We start from the raw sequence: 19,213 nt of genomic DNA on the forward strand, positions 1-19,213 counted from the left end.
CCATTTAAGCTAGAAGCTAAGAAAAGGATACTGTTTTGATGCCAAAATTCGTCCATTAAATGCACATATAAACCTCTTTTTGCCTGGATTCCTGCCCAGAGCCGTTTCTCTCAACTTCCATTATGTTTAAAAATAAAAATTACATCAGCGAGAAGATATTCTCAATGAGGTACTGTAGCACATCTCTCCCCTCAGTTAATTTATGTGAATTATGCTGTAGATCATGCTACCTCCACAACTTACAGGTTTTTCACTCATGTACCATTATAGCCAATATATATTGCCAAGTTATATTGCCTTCAATCTATGAATAAAGAGAAACTGTATCATAAAACAAAATAGATGGTGGTTTGTTCTCACATCCAATCACTCTAAATTACGTCTGCATAGTTAGGAAGAAGGGAAGGTGTTAATTTCACAGCAAAGATTTGGAACCGATCCTACTCAATTATGGTACCTTCCCATTGCCTTGCCTAAATGCATTCAATCCGTTCACAGTAGCCCAGATTTCACTACCCGTTATCTTCTGACATACCCCCAGACCTTCAGGGGCCTCCAGCCAACAGGGAACAGAGGCTTCTCTTTCCATTTCACGCTCTCTGTCTCTTTCTGTTTCTCTTACGGATGGCCAAAATCTGCCCTGTGAAATGATCACTGGCTCGCCAGCAGAGCCAGGCTTTTGTACCACGCACAGCACTGGGGTAGCTCAGCAGATCCATCTCTGGATGATTTCTTCCAAAGAACAACATCCTCCCAGTACATCTCCATAAAGAGGTACACGGGATTTAGCTGGCAGTCGAGTGTAACAGAGATTTGGCACTCTGAATATGCCAGAGGCACCTCGTGTTTGAAGAGCAGAGCACACTTTCACGCCTTGAAAAAGTTCTGCTGTGACCACATGAGGAGGACCATCAGCATGATTTATCCTTAAAATGTCAGGCAGGTTAGATGAACTTGCCCGGTGCCACACAGCCCACATTGGCCAGCATGCACTTGCCCTTAAAGATGCGATGTACACACATTCGGTACTGACAAAAGTAACTATGTGTAATAATTACAGACCGGAATGGTTTCAGCAGCCAGTAATACAGATATGCAGCATGCAAATACAATTTTAATGGCTGCTGCCTGAAATAGTTCAGTTAGGGCCTTTGGGAAGGTGCTTAAGAAACCTCTTAAGACATATACCAGAACAAGAGAAATACTTTAAAGACAGTATCTTTGGAATAATTTTTCCAAGTTAATTTCTTTGTAACTTTCTTCCAACCAGTGTCTTGTTTTTTCCTGGAAAAACTTAACTTTTTTTTTTTTTTTAAGGACACAGGAAGCAAAGGTAAAACAAGCTAATCAATGAGAATATCTGAGCAATTGCCACTATGGATGGTGGACATGCTTTAGAACAAAGTGACAATTTCCCCACCCTGCACAAATACATTTTCTCTCTGCTTTGATTTTCTTGATTTCTGCAGAGAAAAAGTAACTACATAAACTGCTATATCAAAAAATACTTTTGCTTTCCCAAAGTCTCAAACTGTGAAGGTAACAGACCCTCTTCAAGTGACTTGGCAATTAAAGACACAATTCTTATGCAGAATCACGTAGCTAGTCTTCAGGGCTGGGTGAAGCCGCAGCTCCACTAGTCAGCAAGAACTCTGACACTGATTTCAACAAAACTCGTAGAACTTCACTTTTCTCTGGTGCCTTGTGTTAAGACATACCTGTCATCATACACTGAAGCTGAGAGTCTCTAGATGACAAAGCTAACGTTCTCGGCATGAATACATCCCAAAGTGCTGAAACTCTGTGAAATTGAATGGATATCTCTTGGGGAGAATGGGGACATACCAACATTGTGTGTCCCAGTATTTGGTTATATGTACATATCCCACTGACTCTTCAAGTGAAGTCACACCAGAAGAACATTTTTATACTAAATACCCTTATCAGCGAATTTGCACTTGTGATGCATTGAGCTCGATACGCCACAGTTGCCTCCCATTTTGTTCAGAGCTATACTATCTACACTCAGTGTAAGCAACTCCCACAAAAAGCTTACTTTCTCTACAGCACACAGATACTTACACAATATGAGCCAGGTTTAGAGGTTTTTCAGGCTGGTCAGGGAACATTGGGTGCAAAGGTTCACGGCTGGAAGCACAGCTTAAAGACTTGCTAAGTGCATTAGTTAGCTTCTTAGCAGGTGATTTCTGGGAGGAACAAGGAAGGTAGAGGTAATCTGGACAAGTAAGGTGCATACTGTTTCTGCTATAGGAAGCACAAAACAACAGGAAGCTCTACGGCTTACATATGTATCGACTGACATCCCCCTTACCCCCCTCCCATCCCGAGAGTCTGGTAAGGCAAAGACCACTCAGTTTGGAGGAAAGATTACTCTTACCTTCAGGGGCCTTTAGGGTAGGCTTAGGGGGTGTATCTACACAGACAGATGCAGTTGCCAGGGTATATCTATATGGACAGATGCACTTGCCATGGCTTCTTTGCAATGCTGCACTCAGGTAGTATTGAATCAAGGACAAACCAAAGTTAGTGTCACCTGGACTGGAGCTGGCCTGTACCTCACCAGCTTGGAGTGCAAGCAGAACACATCTGTGTATGCCTGTCCATATAGATACACCGTACGGGACACCGTTTCCTTCCTAAGTTGTGGGCCAGGCACCAGGCTGATAAATTTTTTCTCCTCGGTAGTATTTCCCTCCTCAGCTCCAGCACCCTGTACTGTGTAGCTGCTGTTCTAAAGCTCCTCCTACACCTCCCGTGGCCGCTGCAGCCCCTGCCACAGCGGGGAACAGGATATTCCAGGGAATTGCCCCATCATGGCGACAGTGTGCCAGAAGAGGCTGACGTACTGTCACTGTCACCAAAAGATGGGGAGGCTCTGCGCAAGAAGCATGCTTTTCACCCTGAAATCCCATCAGCAAGTCTAAAAAAATCTAAAAAATCATTATTTTCTGCTTTCTGGTTTTGTTTGGACACTTTGGAGTTGAACACTTTTCTAAGGAAGGGCTCAGAGATCTAGGGTGTCTTCTAGGCTGTGTGAGAGATTCCCAGGGAATCCAGCCCACCTCTCTGTGATTCAGCTTCTCTGCCAGTAAAACAGGGGTAGTGATCCTTACACTGCCTCCTCCCCCTGAAACACAGCTCTATACGCTGAAATTCAAAAACGTTTTTGGAACTTAACAGGAATAATATTGTATATGTGCACATGCATCAAGTTATGACTGTAATCAAGACAATAGTGAAATATTTCTATTACAGAATTCCAACCTAAATATGTAAAGTTCAGCCTTTTTCTCTTTCATTATAAATGTGATTTCACTCTGAACCCAGATCAGTTGAGTTCCACTGTACCCATGAACACCTTTAATGTGCATGTGGAGCTTGATATGGATGCATTATGGAGAATGCTAATCTGGTTTGAACAAATGCTAATGAACACTACAGAAAGGCAATTTCAAACTTGAAGCAAAACATTTGTTTCTGACAAGGAAACATTTGAAACCACTAGGCATGCAGTCACGTTTTTGCCTTCTGCTGAGCAGAAATCTTAAGTTTTCCAATTACTTCCTATCTATAATTACAGCTCCCTGGCTACAGCAAAAAATGATTTTATAGCACAAATCGCTATTAGAAAGGGAGTCCGAGCTACATAGCGGGCACTCTCCTATTCAGAGACTAAACTCAAGCCACTGTGTCCATGCAACAAGCAGCAATTAGGACCCACAAAAACCAATTACAAACCCAGATCTGCTGGGAGGCAGCACAGGGCCTGTGTGACTGGCACACAGAGCAAACCGCATCAAATTTAACCCTTGCCTGCTGCGTCAACAGAAAAACAGGTATTTTAAAAGTGTTAAGCTTCAGAATTTTGTTAAAAAATACACACAAAGCACTGTACAAATGTGAGTCATTGCTATATGCATATTTTTCTTTTTTTTAATAATAATATGCTTTTGTAATATTTGAGATTAGTTAGGATTTTTCTGCCGGTCTCTGGATTTGAATGGATGGGGGGTGCTCCACGGCCAAGAGCTTCTGTTGGGGCTTTGCTCCAGCCCGTGGAGAGCTTAGCCCCCAGGTCTGATGCCCTTCAGAAGATTAATGTAGTTGTTGATACTTCTCTTTCAGCTTAGAAAAAGCGTTGAATTATTTTGTTTAACAGCAAAAAGACTGAAGTGTGTTTTTCTCTACAGTAAATGGTACTGTGGATCTAAGCCCGTGACCACACTCAAATCTACAGTGTCAGGACCATTTCAAATGCTACGCATATGCTGCAGCCACTTGGCTGATTGATGAACGAGCGTTAAGTATTCATCATTTCATTTACACGTAGTCAAACAGAGCAAGCCCATGACGATTTTACCATGAGTCCTGTGGGATCAGGAGAAGCTGCCGCGAGCCTGGTGCCCTGCTGCCAGCCCCTCCTGCACTGCCCTCCCCGCGGCACACACCATCACAGGCGCCCCGGGTCCTCACCCAGAAAAGACTATTCCCACCTCTGCGCTCTCCCGATGGCTCCCAAGGCAGGAGCCTCCCTGATGGGGTCACCAATCCAAACCTGCAGCCCGGCTCCCGGCCTCCCTGTGCCGGATGGCTTCCCGGAGCTGCAGCCGGGGACTTCTCCGCTGGCTGGAGGGCAAAGCAGTCTGCAGCGAGGCGCGAGCCTTCCCTTACCCATGACGTGTACTCTTTCATTTGGTGCTGGTTGCTGTGGGAACCGCTGGCATGGCCCCTCCAGAAGCAGTCCTGACAGAGCTGGTAATTGTGACACTGCTGGCAGCGGTAGCGAAAACCCATCATGCTTTCGCTGTGGCAGTAGGAACACTCAACAGGGTGGAAGACTGTGCAGGAGAGAGAAACACTGAGCCATAAAGCAAAGCAGAGAAACCCCCAGCAAAAGTTTACAGACAAAGCCCTGAACTGAAGGGTGAATCCCTTCTTTGTTTCTAGTGATCTGCAGCATTGGATGCCGCCTACAGCTCTGACCCGTGAAAACTCGAGTAGCCGCCCAGCAACCTGTGCTGAGCCACAGGCAACGCTTCCTACACTGGGCACCAAACCCTTACCACTTCTGAGCTGATGCCCGCACCTCCTGCTCGCAGCAGCGAAAAATGTGTTCAGCATCTAACAGAATACATGATAGAGAAGATTCGTACATGGGAAAACCCACTGCACCCTTCAGCTGCGTTACTGGGGGAAGCTGAATGTTTTGCTGTGCTGTGAGGAGCTAACGCGATGTGCCTCAGAGGAAAAGTCAAACTCGCTGTTCGATTACTGAAAGCACAAAAATGTACTTAGGCATGTCGGTGTCTCTTAATTACTGCTGTCACATCTGTGCGACTGGTGTCATTTAGATACCTACACGTGCAGTTGAACACTTAGCTTTGGATGCCCAGATTTGGAAAGCTGGCCATTGAAGGAACCCGTGTGGATCTGTTCTCTGTTCCACTCAGAAACAGACAGTAACGAGGATTCAAGTCACTGAGCACGCCAAGGCACCAATCACGACAGTTTGAAGCCCTTTCCTGGCAATGCTACTATTTCTGTTCCTCTCTCCTCACTACAGCATGTACCCAATTTACCACGGGGTACTGTATGTCTCCTTGTTCCCAGACACCTTCTGCTCTTCTCTTGTAAGGTTCAGTCTGGGAGGATTTGGATCAGTGCTGAGTATGTGTCAAGGTTTTAATTCCTTGCCAGAATTTCCCAGCAGGAAGGATTCGTGCTCTAGGCTGGGAAACTGTGTGAAGCTGCTGAGGGACAGGGACGGATGACAAGAGCTTGAGGAAGGTAGGGTAAATAGGTGGCTCCGTAGCCAAGAAGGACTTGGGAACATTGCCTTACCCACCTTGGTGCCTTTCAGTGGAAGTGTCATTTATTTAGCATAACAACACGTACAACTTCCTCCTTCTCCTTCTATCACCAAAAAATGGCTACACACCTTCCCTTCCACCAGCCCCATTTTCTTGTTGGAAATATGGTATAAATACTTTTATTGCCCACAGGATGAGTATATACGATCTTTTCTTCCTCCTGCGCCCCCCCGCCTGCCCCGTTCTTTTTCCCTGCAATGTCTCAAAGCTTCAGTTATGCTGGAAGTAAACCTTCAAGGGAGCAACAACACAGCAATATTCAACAAGCCCCTTACACAACAACCTCTGAGGCAAAATACTGGGCTGGAAAATTGTTTAAAAAAATCTATTTATCTTATCTTGCTAAATTAGTATTTTAAAATTTTAGCATAAAGTCCTTCCCTTGAAGACTTTTCAATCTTCCTTATTCTAGATTTAAATTGTTGGAATAATGACTGTCAGCATCATTGCCTCCTGATGATCATGAGCAAGAAATGCCACATTAGGAACAAGTACACCCAGATAAACAAGACAGTAAATAGGCTTTTATTGTCTCATGGGTTTTTTCTATTTAATATTGGCAGTGCTGGTCCTTCTGGACAGCAGAAGCCAGCTGCATTGAAGCTGGGGAACTCCTCCAGAACTACATAAGGAACTGTACGGAGTTTGTGGGCTGCAATTTGGTGGTGCACACAGTGAGATGAGATGCACAAGCTTTCTAGCTCTGCCCCTGCACTTTCAGTGTGGCAGCACCTTCTACAGAAACATATGTACACAATGGGTTTGGCTGGAGGACTACCTCTGTGAGTCTGTGAACTGTTCCCCAGGTGCTCAAGAAGTTGGAAGGCTGAGTAAGATGTTACTGTCCAAGGACATGCAACATGCACTGTGCAGTAATCAACTGAGTTGATCTTCATTGTCCCTTCCTGTCTTAAAATCTGTGATCTACTCATTTTGGGGAAAGACAACCCTTGAGGAGAAAGAGGCGTCTCACAGTTAAATTGTCATCTTCCCCACAAGCAAAGGATAAGGACGAATCTGGAACTTCCTTTTCAGAGTATATTGTCTGGCAGCATAGGCTTAGGAGGAGATCCTTCATAAGGACCTTTTGGCTGGTATTTTGCACTGCACCGGACATCTCCTGCCAAGAATACTGCATGATCGGAAACTGCCGAGCTGTTCCTTCTGAGCTACCATATGTCATAGCTGATAAAAGTTGCGGCCTTGATAGTTTACCAAATATAAGTGTGTGAATGGATCGAGTCTTGTCGCTCTTTGCTTATCCAGAGCACATGAGGAGAGGACATGATCAGGATAATTTCCTGAATGCAGCAAAAATTAAGCCATGTTCCTGGTTGAACGACCAACAGGGTTCTTTAAATATTTTACCAGTGACTGTAAAAATAGCACATATAGTCAATGAACCCAGTACAGTAGCTCCTACAAAACCATCTACAGAGTTTGAAAAATCATCACACAAAAGTTTACTCTTGTACCTGTTTTTTGGCAGCAGCTCTTACTTACCATTTTCAACATTTGCCAGTCGATGCAGAAGTGGTAACCACACTAGACACTGTGGCGGGGGATCAGACATGAGAGTATCCAAGAAAGTGTTTAATGTGACTTTTTTCTGCTCAAACAAGCAAAAAAACATGCACAAAGAATCAGTAATTAGATATATCCAACTGATTTTATCTTGTCCCTACAGAAACACTTGGGAACAAGTTTCAGACACTGTTTACTTGTAGCCCTAGTTAACTAAAAAAACCCAAGTGATAGTAGCAGAGATTTTCTAGACTATTTTTAGTAGTTACAATGCAGAGTGCTGATGACTAGCAGTCCTTTTCACAAGGTTGGGTTGGAGATACCTAGCTCCCATTCACTTCAAGACTCTCCTCTAAAGCCACTGCCTGCAGATGCTTTGTGAGTAAGGTTGGCATTCAGCTCTTCCTGTTCTCGTGTGTTTTGAGCACCCCGTAATGAGTACAAGCGCATGTAGGGTATCACTATGTATTACCAATTTTCACATGAAAAGCCAGTGCAGAAAGTGACTGATGGTACTCCCAACAAAGAAAATGAAAGAAAATCATGACAAGGGAGTATAATTTCAAAACAAATATAGGGTAAGGACAGACCATCACAGGCAGTTGTGTTACTGTAATTTAAGACACTATGCTTGTCTGTTGAGTGATTGCAACTAGTTATGGGTGAGCTCCGACTGTGGGATGTTGTGTTTGCATACACTCAGGGATTGCAACTGTTCCTAAACTCTCCATGCCTGTAAGAGCTTGAAGGCCTATGCCCCTTCATCTTTCAAAGAGATTTAAACTCTAAAAATATCCCTGTTGATTTAAAAAATGTCACCTAGGGCCTTAAGTTTCTTAGGCATCTGGAAAAAGTCAGCACAAATCTTAGTTCATTTATTTTTTTCAGACCTAGAGGTGATTTTTCAGCCTGAGACACCTCCACCATAAATACTTGCTCTTTCCTACCTAATATACTGGCTACATAAGTGTGTACTAAAGTACACAGCTATGGGGTGGTCAAGGACAGAGAGTCCTTAAGAAATCAGCAACTGATCCTTCCTTTAAAATAAAATTAAGATGCAAAAATATCGAGCCCTGTTGAGAATGTGTGCAGATATAATTTATAGACATAGATATTTAAGTAGCATCCCCATATCCAAAGGGATTGCTAAATTTTCATATCTGATTGCATAAGCTACTGCTTTAACTTGCTGAAGAACTGTGGTTAGCCCATGAGGAAGCAAAACAGCAGCTATGCAATGACATGTATCATCTCCATGTGTTGTGGAGTGCTTTTAAGAGCTGAGATCTCCAGATGGAGTGTCTGTGCTGCATTTCTATACAATTACCACCAGATGTAAAGAAAATCATTATTTCTCTAATACACTGAGTGATCAGTAGAAAACATCTCACTCTGTAACAGTCTCAGGGCTGAAATATTGCAAGATATTGGGAAAAATATAAAGGTATTTGTCCCTAAAAGAAGAGAAAATACATCAGGCTAGCTGTGAAAATGGTCTTATTCTTTAAGGTACAGAAACAAACAGCCACAATATGAGCTTTAAATCTCATTGAAATACTACTTTTACCCCAAATACCTGCAGTATGAATGCCCAAACAAACAGCTACCACCTCCTTGTTGTATGAATGATCTTCCCACCCATGGGGAGTGGATAACCACTTCCCAAATAGGCATCCTACACTATAAACATCAGCTCACAGAAAAAGATCTTTCTCCTGGAGATCTGCTGTGGATGTTTGGCATGGCTTCACTGACCAATGCCACCAGCAAATGTCTGTGCTGTCTGCAGCAGAACTGAGAACAGGAGGAGAAAAAGCAGAACAAAGTCTAGGAAAAGAAGGGTCCTCCAGTGCCCCATACTGTGGATCTGAGTAGCCTTAAGTCTTCCCTCTGCTCTTGAAGGCAGATAAGTTGGTGGCAAACACACAACTAGTCTAAACAAGCAAATAGATGGGGAGACAAGAACAGCTCTTCCACAATGGAATAGGCTTTTGAATGCAGCTATAATTTAAAACCTGATTTGCACCAAATAAAGCAACTTAGCTTCACTGACAGCTTTATGGCTGAACTCCTCTGGTGGTCACTGATTTCATGCATTTGAGAGAGCAGTGTCCCTTAAAAGGACACTAGCAGAGCAATTTCCATACATTTTAAAAGGCATATTTTCCTCCTGCAGTTTTTTTTTTTTTCAGCTGCTGGGAAAGTTGAAACTGAAAGCTGTTTTCTAAATATATGCTACATGCAGATGGAGTCTAGGTTTGTGGAATAACACTTAGCCAAGTGCTAAGAAAATGAAGTTAGTGTCTATCTTTTAGTTTGGGATAAAAAAAAGAGAAATAAAAAGTGTTTTTTATAATAATAACAACACTTTTAAATACAATTACAGTGTAACATCACAGTACCTCTGAGGGAAAGTGCTGGTGATAAAACTCCTTTTTGAGCCACAGGTTTGTATTCTGAAACATTAAGTTACTTAGTCTGGCATTTCTGTTCCATAAATTTGCTGATGAGGAAGCACTGTTGCTTCTGTTTTGAACAGCCATTCAATCTAGCAGGGGTTCACAGATGGAGGAAAATACATGGTTTGATCAAGTAAACCAGTACAATGGGGAATAATAAAATAGGCAAAAATCCTTTCAGTTGCAAACTGAAATGGATGTGACACTGTGAGCAGAAGATCATTCCCAGATTTTTTTCTTTCCCTGAAATTGTGGAATCTATGTATCAGGGGGCTGAAAGGCTCCTGGTAAGTAAAAGTGATCCATACTGAGAACAAGAAGAGAGAGTGTCAAACTTATCCCAAGGTATCAACTTTTGATAACACTAAGTGCAATATCAGAGAGTGAAAAAAAGACCTATGGTGTGACTAAGACTGGGTATCATTTATCACAGCCTCATAGGGATACGTTGTTTTGAGTCTCACTTCAAAACTCTGGTTCATCCTTACTGAAGATCTAATGAGAATTACATAAAGTGAATTTAGATAAAATATTAGACTAGATTTACAAGAACACTTACTTGCCCATGGATGCAAAACAGCAGCTTTCTAAATCTGCTGTGTGCCTACATCAGTCAGAGACCTAACTCTTGTTAGCTTTAAGTGGAGACTGTGAACTAAACCATCTAACACCTGCTTGGAAACTTCGTTTCTTAAGGTACCCTAGTACATCTGGTCCACTCATTTGGGTGCAATGTCAATCAAAGTGCCATTTCTGATGGCTGCTTAGATAGAAAATGAGGCCTGAATGACATTTTTTCAAAAAACAAACTCCTTTTTTGATCTTTAATAATACCACGTCCAAATGCAAAGCTTGAATGCCCTGTTGCCATCCAAGAGCACTCTTTTATTATTTTAATACAAAACTACCAAAAGTCACTTCACTGTGTAAATTCTTCAACATAAGATGAAGTGCTGTCATAACTCTCCCTCTGTGAAACAAGATGAGTTTCACATATGCAAGCACTACCATTTAAAATTATTTGGGAGATGATTCAATAAATGAATTTCAACAATGCCTTTCAGTTTACTGGAGTGCCTATTGATTAGTGATGAAACTGAGGGAAAACAAAAAATAAGACTCTGTTTTGCATGAAAATGACACTATTCCTGCTCTACTCAACTTATTTGTTCAACAGTATTCAGTTGCAAACGGAAGGATAAAGACAAGGAAAATACCGCTTTATTTCCAACATTTTCCCAGTTTCAGATTCTTCCCTTAATTTATATTTATGGAATTATATGGTGTGATGTGTGGCAAGAGCCAAAGGAATTCTCTTTCTCTGTTGGGAGAAATGGACAACCAGGCCCAATTATGGGATCTTTTGAAGTGATAGATATTAGCTGCAGCCAACATACTGTATTCAGTGCACCTACAGAGTCTGGCAAGTTGTGGGAAAATCTTCTATTTTCCTCAGGATAAATTCATTGCTTTCCTGAACCTATCCCATTGATATTATCTGTAAGAGAGTAGAGATTTTCTAATACCTATTGACTCCCATTTTCAGTAAAGGTTTAAGACAATTTTCTACTCAATTGTAAACTTCTTGTGTGTGTACGCCATCACTTGAAAAACACGTAGTTCGATTTTTTTGGTGGAATTGAGCTTTGTGTGGAGAAGCTAAAGTCTCACATATCTCACGTGTTGTAGCAACAACAACAAACCACAGCAGAGGACCACATGTCTTGGGTATTTATGTCACCTAAATGTATCTAACTTAGGTGCTTCAGTTAGGAAGTTAGTCTCCTCAGGCTCCCTAATTTAGGAACATGCAGGGTAAGATCCTGCTCTGAACCACTTTTTGACTAAGCCTCTCTCTCCTCCATGGTTATATGGGGAACCTAAAGAGACTAGCTTCCTATTGAAGGCACCAAACCTACATGCCAGAAATTAGGAAAGTGGACCTCCCCTCCACTCAGCCATGTGTTTCCTGAGCGAATATGCACATATGTGTAAGAAAGGAAGAAAGTCTCAGCCTGCTCGGAGATGTGATTGGGATCCCGTGCCTAGGATGCTCACTGTTCATTTACCTGTTGTGAGAAACAGGATTTTGCCGATTGCTCAGTATAACCAAATGAAGGACCTTCGAAAACAGCCGTGGGCAGCTTGAGAACCTCTCGTAGGAACATGTCATATCTGCCATAAACCATCACTCCACTGGAGTCAGAAATCATGGAGAAAATATCTGAGGGGGGGAAAAGACAAGAAAAGGACACAGCAGCTTCAGTGAGAGCTACAGATTTGCTCTGAATTCAGTACCATCTGATTTGAACCAGAAGTGCTAAACAACATGTTCTGCTTACGGAAACCTCCACTATTACTGCATCTTTAATTATAGCTCCTCTCAACAGAAAACAAAGAGAATGATTTACATATAAAAACTTAGCTGATTTTGATATTAAAATATTCCTACTTTTTTTTCATTGTGTGTGGTCATTTTTTAAAGCAAAGTGTGATGCATGGCATGAGTCAGTAATTCAATCAGATAAGAAGGATCTAACTTGACAAGATACGCAACATCAGCTTTTTGCCTACTGCCAGCTTACAATGTCAAAACTAAATCTTGACAATGAGTTCATTAAGTCAGTTATTATTGTTTTGGACACACAAGGCACTGAAGGTCTTTCAAATGCATTACTTTTTGCTCTTCTCCATTTTTTTTGCTCACGTATAAAAATATCACAGTTCTATTATTCCAGAGATGCATGTTTCTCAGTCTTTACTTCTCTCTTTATTTAAAATTATCCTAAGCCTAGCAGAGGATCATAGACTAAGGAAGGAACATTTATCATTTTTCAGGCTGTCATGTCAGCTGCTTCACTTCCAGAAACGTGGAAGGGAAATTCTGACAACAGGACACTGGGACTGCTGGCTGGAAAAATCAGCATCGTAGTCCAGCCTTCCACTGGGTGGACCCTGCTCCTATTCTTAAAGCAGCCTAGGGAACAAACGTGTTTAATTTATAATTTATAATTCTGTATTTGAGTTTCTACATAGAATTAATATATTAAAAAGTGGCACCAAATCTGGAAGACTAAATTAGCACCTGGGATTTCTACTTGTCTACTCTAATCAACAACAATTTGTAAACTCAGTTTTCTTTGGCTGTGATAGAAGGCTCAGCAGGAACGGAAGGTTTACACTAATCCTTTGGTCAAAAAGTCTGGAAAATGGTGTTCTGGACCTGAGCTACAGACATCATAGCACTAAACAGAAAGTCTTTCATTGCAGCTACAAGTAAACTATGTCTTGGCTATTGGGGAACTGGGAATAAATCCTGTGAAATGAGAATCTGTTATCCAAAATAGATGGAATTAGTCTGTGCCCTATGGGAAGAAATATAAATAGTGCATAAATATATTGTACTTCTAAGTGTGAAATGAGAGAGATGTTATTAAAAAAGTGTCTGAAGAAATTGCTAAATGATGCTTCATGATGATGAACATTTGAGGCACTTACCTGTACTCTGAATTCAATCATCCCAAAGGAAAAAAAATAAATCCACCGATCAGAACCTCGATAAATGCAATTTGGCTTAAAAAAAAATCAAGTCTGGTGTGAAGTTCAGTCAAACATTTAGTGGGTTTTACTTGCAGATACATATAGTGCAAATCACAAACCCAGCCATGAAACTATAATTTATCCTAATTCCCTCTTTTCCTACCTGTACAACGATTAACAAGTAAAAAATGTCACCCAAAAGACGTACATCTTAATTTGTCCATGATCTTTCCTCCACAAAGAGTTGCCAAGGCCATTTTGACAGCAAAAACGGAAATTTTACCATGTCCTTCCCTGTTCAAAAGTAGAAAGTAGACATATTTTATAATATGGACCACTTCCCATTTCCAAAATGTATATCGTTGACACAACATATTGTAATGCACACTATATGTGGATTCACATACAAAGCAGTAAGACCTTTAAAATCAAAGTTTATTTTGTGGGTACGCACCTCAGTACATCGTTCTGTAAAGATCTCAGAACAGATTTATTATGTATATGAAGCTCAGTATTAAACTGTTTATCTCATTATTATACACGAAGGTGATGATTATAACTGCTATTCGTGCTACAGTAGGACTGGAAGGCACCTGTCACACTGATGGCCTCCCTATCCTAAGTGCACTGCGTATCTTCTGTCCCTAGAAGGTTGCAAATAAGTGCAAAAATCAACCCTGGGAGCAAAGGTGAAAAAACAGAAAGGGCTCACATGATTGCACAAGCTGCGTATTGTACCTGTTGGTAAAAGTCCTGACAACTGCCTTTTAAATGATACACTGGAACCCCATGAACCTTTAAGAAGGACTTTGCTGAAAAATGGGGAATAAACCTGCATCCAGAACGAGCAAAGGACATTTGTCATGATAGGTAGAAGAGTCTTGTCCCTGTTCAAGTTGAGGCTGTGCCTGGTTCTCTATTTTCAATTTAAAATGCATAATGCCTTTAAGTCCCAAAGGCACACAGGAGTATGCCTTGGGGCAAAAAAGATGTAGTTTCTTCTGTAAGTGCAGTCACTTTCAGGTAAAAAGAAAAGATTTGTTTTTTTCTTCCTGGAAGGATCAGACCATGTATCACACTCTTAGGGATGCTGTGTTCACCTTTAGCACCTTGCCAACTCTTCAGCTGTCTTGAAGCATGCAATGGCTTAACTTAATTGCTTCTCTTGCTATCCTCATCCTCCCTCCCAGTCCTGATGGTCCTCAGTAATGACCTGCCATTATACAAACCTTGGTATATTCAAGCTGCATGAGTAATACACGACTCCACACACTGCGAGGCACTCCTAAAAGACCTATCCCCCCCAGTTTAGGTGAAACTAAGTCCAGAGTGTTGACAGGAATGGCAGAACAAAAATGCTGGAATGTTCAAGCCCTTTCTCAAGATGAGAATGAACGTGCCCTCTTAAGTTCATCTGCTTTTTAATGTTCATCTTTTTGGCATCCAAATGTTGGAACGTGGTTTTTCTTGGAATTTTTAGTCTTACTATAAGGCAGGTAGAATCCACAGTTGCACTGGAACAATTTTTATTTGTCATCCAAACTCCTTAGCATTACTTAATAGCTTCCTATATGTCTGTTTAATGACGTCAGTGAGAACACATTGTCATCATGCTTTAAAAAAGAGACAATGCCAGCCAATATTTGTGAGCTTTACAAAATGGCACCCCTGTCTCCTTCTAAATTCTACTGATAGGGCTAATGATGGGACCAGATAATAAAGTTTTGTGTAATTTTTTGGAAGTGGAGGTTCTGTGACCTTCAGTGTTTACTCTGTCAGGGAATAGTATGTTTATAAGGGATTTCCTGTTAAAATACGTATAATTATGTCTTACATAAGATAGTCTAACTGCAGCGGCAATAGCAATATACAGAAATTTAGCTCTCCCTATCAATATTTATGAAATTACTCTGTTGATTGTCACTCATAATTCTAATGAAGAATATTGTGTCTGATCAGAACTAAAAGATAAACTGATTCTGGAAAGACACAGAGCCTGTGACTGTGTTTCTCTCTAATATGTATACATATGTACATACATATATATATACACACACATACAGTAAACATGAATGGTATACTCACATGCTACATGCTTCATTGCTATGTTCATGAAGTCATTCAGACTTTAGAAAATGAGTCAGCTCCCTAAGCTTGGCTAGCTAATAATTTTTACACTTTGGTGAACTGGATTTAGTTCTAGCTCAGTGTAACCCATGATTCTAAGTATTAATTGTAAATATTCTTTACACGCATTTAAATTCTGCTTTTTGTCAGAAAATCAACCAGAGATGTAGACAAAAAGAATTAAATTCACTACTTCAGTATTTAAGAAATAAATCTTTACTGTGTTAATGCTGGCTTTTGTGCACATTTTCTTTTCCATTGCATTGTCTTCTTTTTGACTGGCTTTATAAGATTAAAATTACACTATAGGAATTTCAGAACATCATCCAGTCTTCTCTATTTCCATCCTTGGTTGGCTGGATTCTAATTTGTTTAAACCAGGACCTAGCACTGCTGCAGCTATGGCTTAGAATTTGGCCATTTTGTGCACGCTACCCTTTAGACCTTTGGGGATTTTCCTACACTGTTTAAAGAGTTGTTATACTTAAGGAAAATAAATGCTAAGTGGAAATAATAGCACTATTAAGAAGCAGTGGAAGAACTAGAGGAAAAAATAACGCCTGTGTGGAAGTGCTTCAGATTTAGACTACTTTTCCAGCAGGTTTAGTTAAATTTACTAACAAACAGGATTATATTCTTGAATGGCAGACACATATCAACTCGGTTTTCAGCTTTCCAGCCCAGAGCTTTTCCCATAGTCAAATGGTTATGGAACAGAGGAACAGAAAAAGAAAAGATTTCATTTATCTTTTCAATCTCTCTGCTTGAGTTGATTAGTTTTGACACTGTATTTTGTATTGGTCATTTGTATTCATAAAAGCATCACTAGAGTCAGTATGAATTCAATTTGCCCTTCCAATATATACGTGTGTGCGTGTGTGTGTATGCATACATATACACACATGCATATATAAATGTATTTGACTGATGAACGGACAGGATAATGGGGCCTAAGAACTGCCAATATCACTTGGATCCAGAAGTGCCCCAAGCTATGTCTAAGCACTACAGATGCCCTTGACTGGCAGCACGGGGGCCGTGCAGCGTTGGCTGTGTAAAAGGAAATGCTGAGGCCGTGGCTCACAGCAGCGTGCAGATCTCTATTGAAGTCAGCGCTCCCTGAAAGAAGCTTTAGGCTGGCTAATGCAGAGATACAAATTTTACTAGTGGAAATAGGAGAGGACAGAAAATATTTTGATTTTACATAGCACCTCTCTTAATGAGGTTACTTTTCAGATCCCTACAGAAAAGCACCATCAATGATGGCAAAGGCAAACCTTGAAGCTGATGATAGGCACTTAGCAACAACACAGGATGGAGTACTTAGGAAAGCGAATGATGGCTAGGGCTTCAGGTTATCTTCTGCTGCTTGGGGGAAAAAAGGGCCAAAAAAATACATGCTTTTAGACACCAGAGCAGAGCAGAAGGTTTCCCCTTTAAATGCATGGCTGCAGAGAGAGACAGCCTCTCCCCAGAGCACGGAAGCCCCGCAGACTGCCTGATAAAATCCATGCACCATACAAGGCCAAGTCCAACTCCAGGGCCTGAATTTGCCTTTTGGGTCAGCAAGGAGAGCGGTACCAAACGGATGACACTGACATTTGTCAGGATCTCTAGCAATACTCATACTGAGACTGCTATACGGTGGGGAAAGCTGTAGAGAAGTAAAACCACATCCTTAGAAATAGCAAATGCGTCCCATGAAATGGACGTCGAGAAAATACCATTTTTCTCATCAACTAGGCATGAAGCGGTACTCCTCCAACACTTTTAAGTTATCTTTTCCAAAAGTAACAAAATTTCTTCAGTTACTTGTAGGCCTCCTACTGCCCACCTCAATCAGGGCAGCCAGTCCTGAAGTGCCAGAGGCTGTAATTAAAAATTCCCATTCTTGCAAACAGGTTTCAGAGAGGAAATTTTATTTGAATCAAGCAAAATTCTTTCATTTAGGAGAGCAAAATGCATAATGACCAAATCTCTGAAATGCATTTTTTTGCTGGACTTCCTTGGTAAAAGCTAGCTGGCCTGAATAACTTTCAATGATTAGCAAAGGCGGAAAAGAAAAGGAATTAAACACTTCACACCTCTGAATAGATGGATGAGCAAGGAGTTATACTTCCAAAACAGATAATGAACACCTTTATGTATTGAACTCAATATGATTCAAATTTGCATTTGATTAAATGAAAGCATGAATATTTAATCTTTTCTTTGTAGAAGTCAAGCCCCTCCAGCCAGATTGGGTCTGTTCCATAGCCCAGAGCTCACAGCTCCATTTGTGGGACAGGTAAATCAAGGGACAGAAAAAATCAGCTATAATCCTGTCAGTTAAACTTTGCTGCAGGAATAGCTGTATTGCAATACTGAGTCAGTGCTGAAGATGATCTAGCACAGAATATTTTACAGTTCGTTTAAAAGGAGTCTTTTTGGGAATGGCTCGATCGAACGAGGCTGACATTCCACCTAGCCGTCTGTGCAGGCTTTGACACCGGCCTGGGATGAATTTTTCAGAGAGGTTTGAAAAAAGTCAAACTTTTAGTCATCTTTTTATATAGCACTTGTGTGCCAGTGAAGGAACTACGCTATTATTTCATGAACCCAGTTAATCACCTTAGACCTTGAAGCAAAAGCTATTGCCCAATTTTAACATCCAGTTAGAAACACGAATTGGGCATGTTTTTGTCCAGATATTTTAAGTCTGACCGCCTCATTGTGCTCACTGGGTTTGGTCTGTCTGGGTCCTCTACCACATGCTGCTGGCTTTCACACACTATCAGCAAATTAATTGGAGCAGCATTTCTATTTGTGAATTTTGATTTTGTTGACTTGCAGTTTTATAAGGTTGCACTTTGGTTTTGGCTTAGCATGAAGGAGCACTGAAGTCAGTGTCATGTGAAATCTTACTATAATTTTTTCCCACTTTTTCCTCCCTTCACGGTTGAGCAGCAGGGAAATATAATTACTGCTAGGCCTAACAAATCCCCAAGGCCATGAAAAATCATTAAAAAATTGGAATGAAAGTTCAGCACTGGCAGTGGGCAAGCTGGCCCACACGCCACGGTGTTGCATTGTGGTTCCTCTTTAAGTTTTACTAGCCAGGTTCTAGGTCTTGAGAAGACATCTGTATTGCAGGCCTGCCAGGGGGCAGAGAAACCTGCCAGGTTTTCAGTAGGCTATAGACAAAGGAAGAAGCTCTGTTTAAAGGTTGGAGGAACTTCAGCCAGCGTAGTATACGCGGGGCTAGAACAAAATAAATGAAACAGTGGTAGGCTTATTAGATTTTATATCACACATGAACTTGTCCCTTGTGGTCCTTTCATATATGTTAAGTGGCAGACTCCGCTTCTCCTCTCTCTGTCTTTGCATTTCATACAGCACATGAGAAACTGCACAACCTTTTCTGGACCTGCCCACAGTACAGCAGGAGCAGCCTTCGCTCTGCGTAGCCACAAACACCAAAACCATCCATGATCACTTAGAACAGCCTTCTCATTTATACTGAAGAGCTATTTGGTCTTGGTGAACTGTTCTGGTCCTAGAAAGCTGTTCTGGGTTTTTTAGGGTTATTTGGTTTTTTTTTTTGTTGTCTGTATTCATAGAATCAAATGTGATCATCTTCCCTGCTCATGGTAGGGGGGGTGGAACTAGAGGATCTTTAAAGGTCCCTTC

At 41.2% G+C, this 19,213-nt stretch overlaps 1 protein-coding gene across 18 annotated transcripts in view; it reads right to left on the reverse strand.

Moving 5' to 3' along the window:
- Window positions 1-19,213, reverse strand: part of DTNA (dystrobrevin alpha) — a 232,148-nt gene that overhangs the window by 51,239 nt on the left and 161,696 nt on the right. For all 18 annotated transcript variants that reach the window (XM_075744129.1, XM_075744137.1, XM_075744127.1 and 15 more), the window contains 5 exons: window positions 13,626-13,711; window positions 11,947-12,101; window positions 7,395-7,500; window positions 4,693-4,859; window positions 2,083-2,207 (listed from right to left, as the gene is read on the reverse strand). In XM_075744129.1, coding sequence (XP_075600244.1) covers window positions 2,083-2,207; window positions 4,693-4,859; window positions 7,395-7,500; window positions 11,947-12,101; window positions 13,626-13,711 — 639 coding nt within the window. The remainder of the gene's footprint in view (window positions 1-2,082; window positions 2,208-4,692; window positions 4,860-7,394; window positions 7,501-11,946; window positions 12,102-13,625; window positions 13,712-19,213) is intronic.

The sequence above is a fragment of the Balearica regulorum genome, chromosome 2 (genome assembly GCF_011004875.1).
Source record: "Balearica regulorum gibbericeps isolate bBalReg1 chromosome 2, bBalReg1.pri, whole genome shotgun sequence".
NCBI lineage: Eukaryota > Metazoa > Chordata > Aves > Gruiformes > Gruidae > Balearica > Balearica regulorum.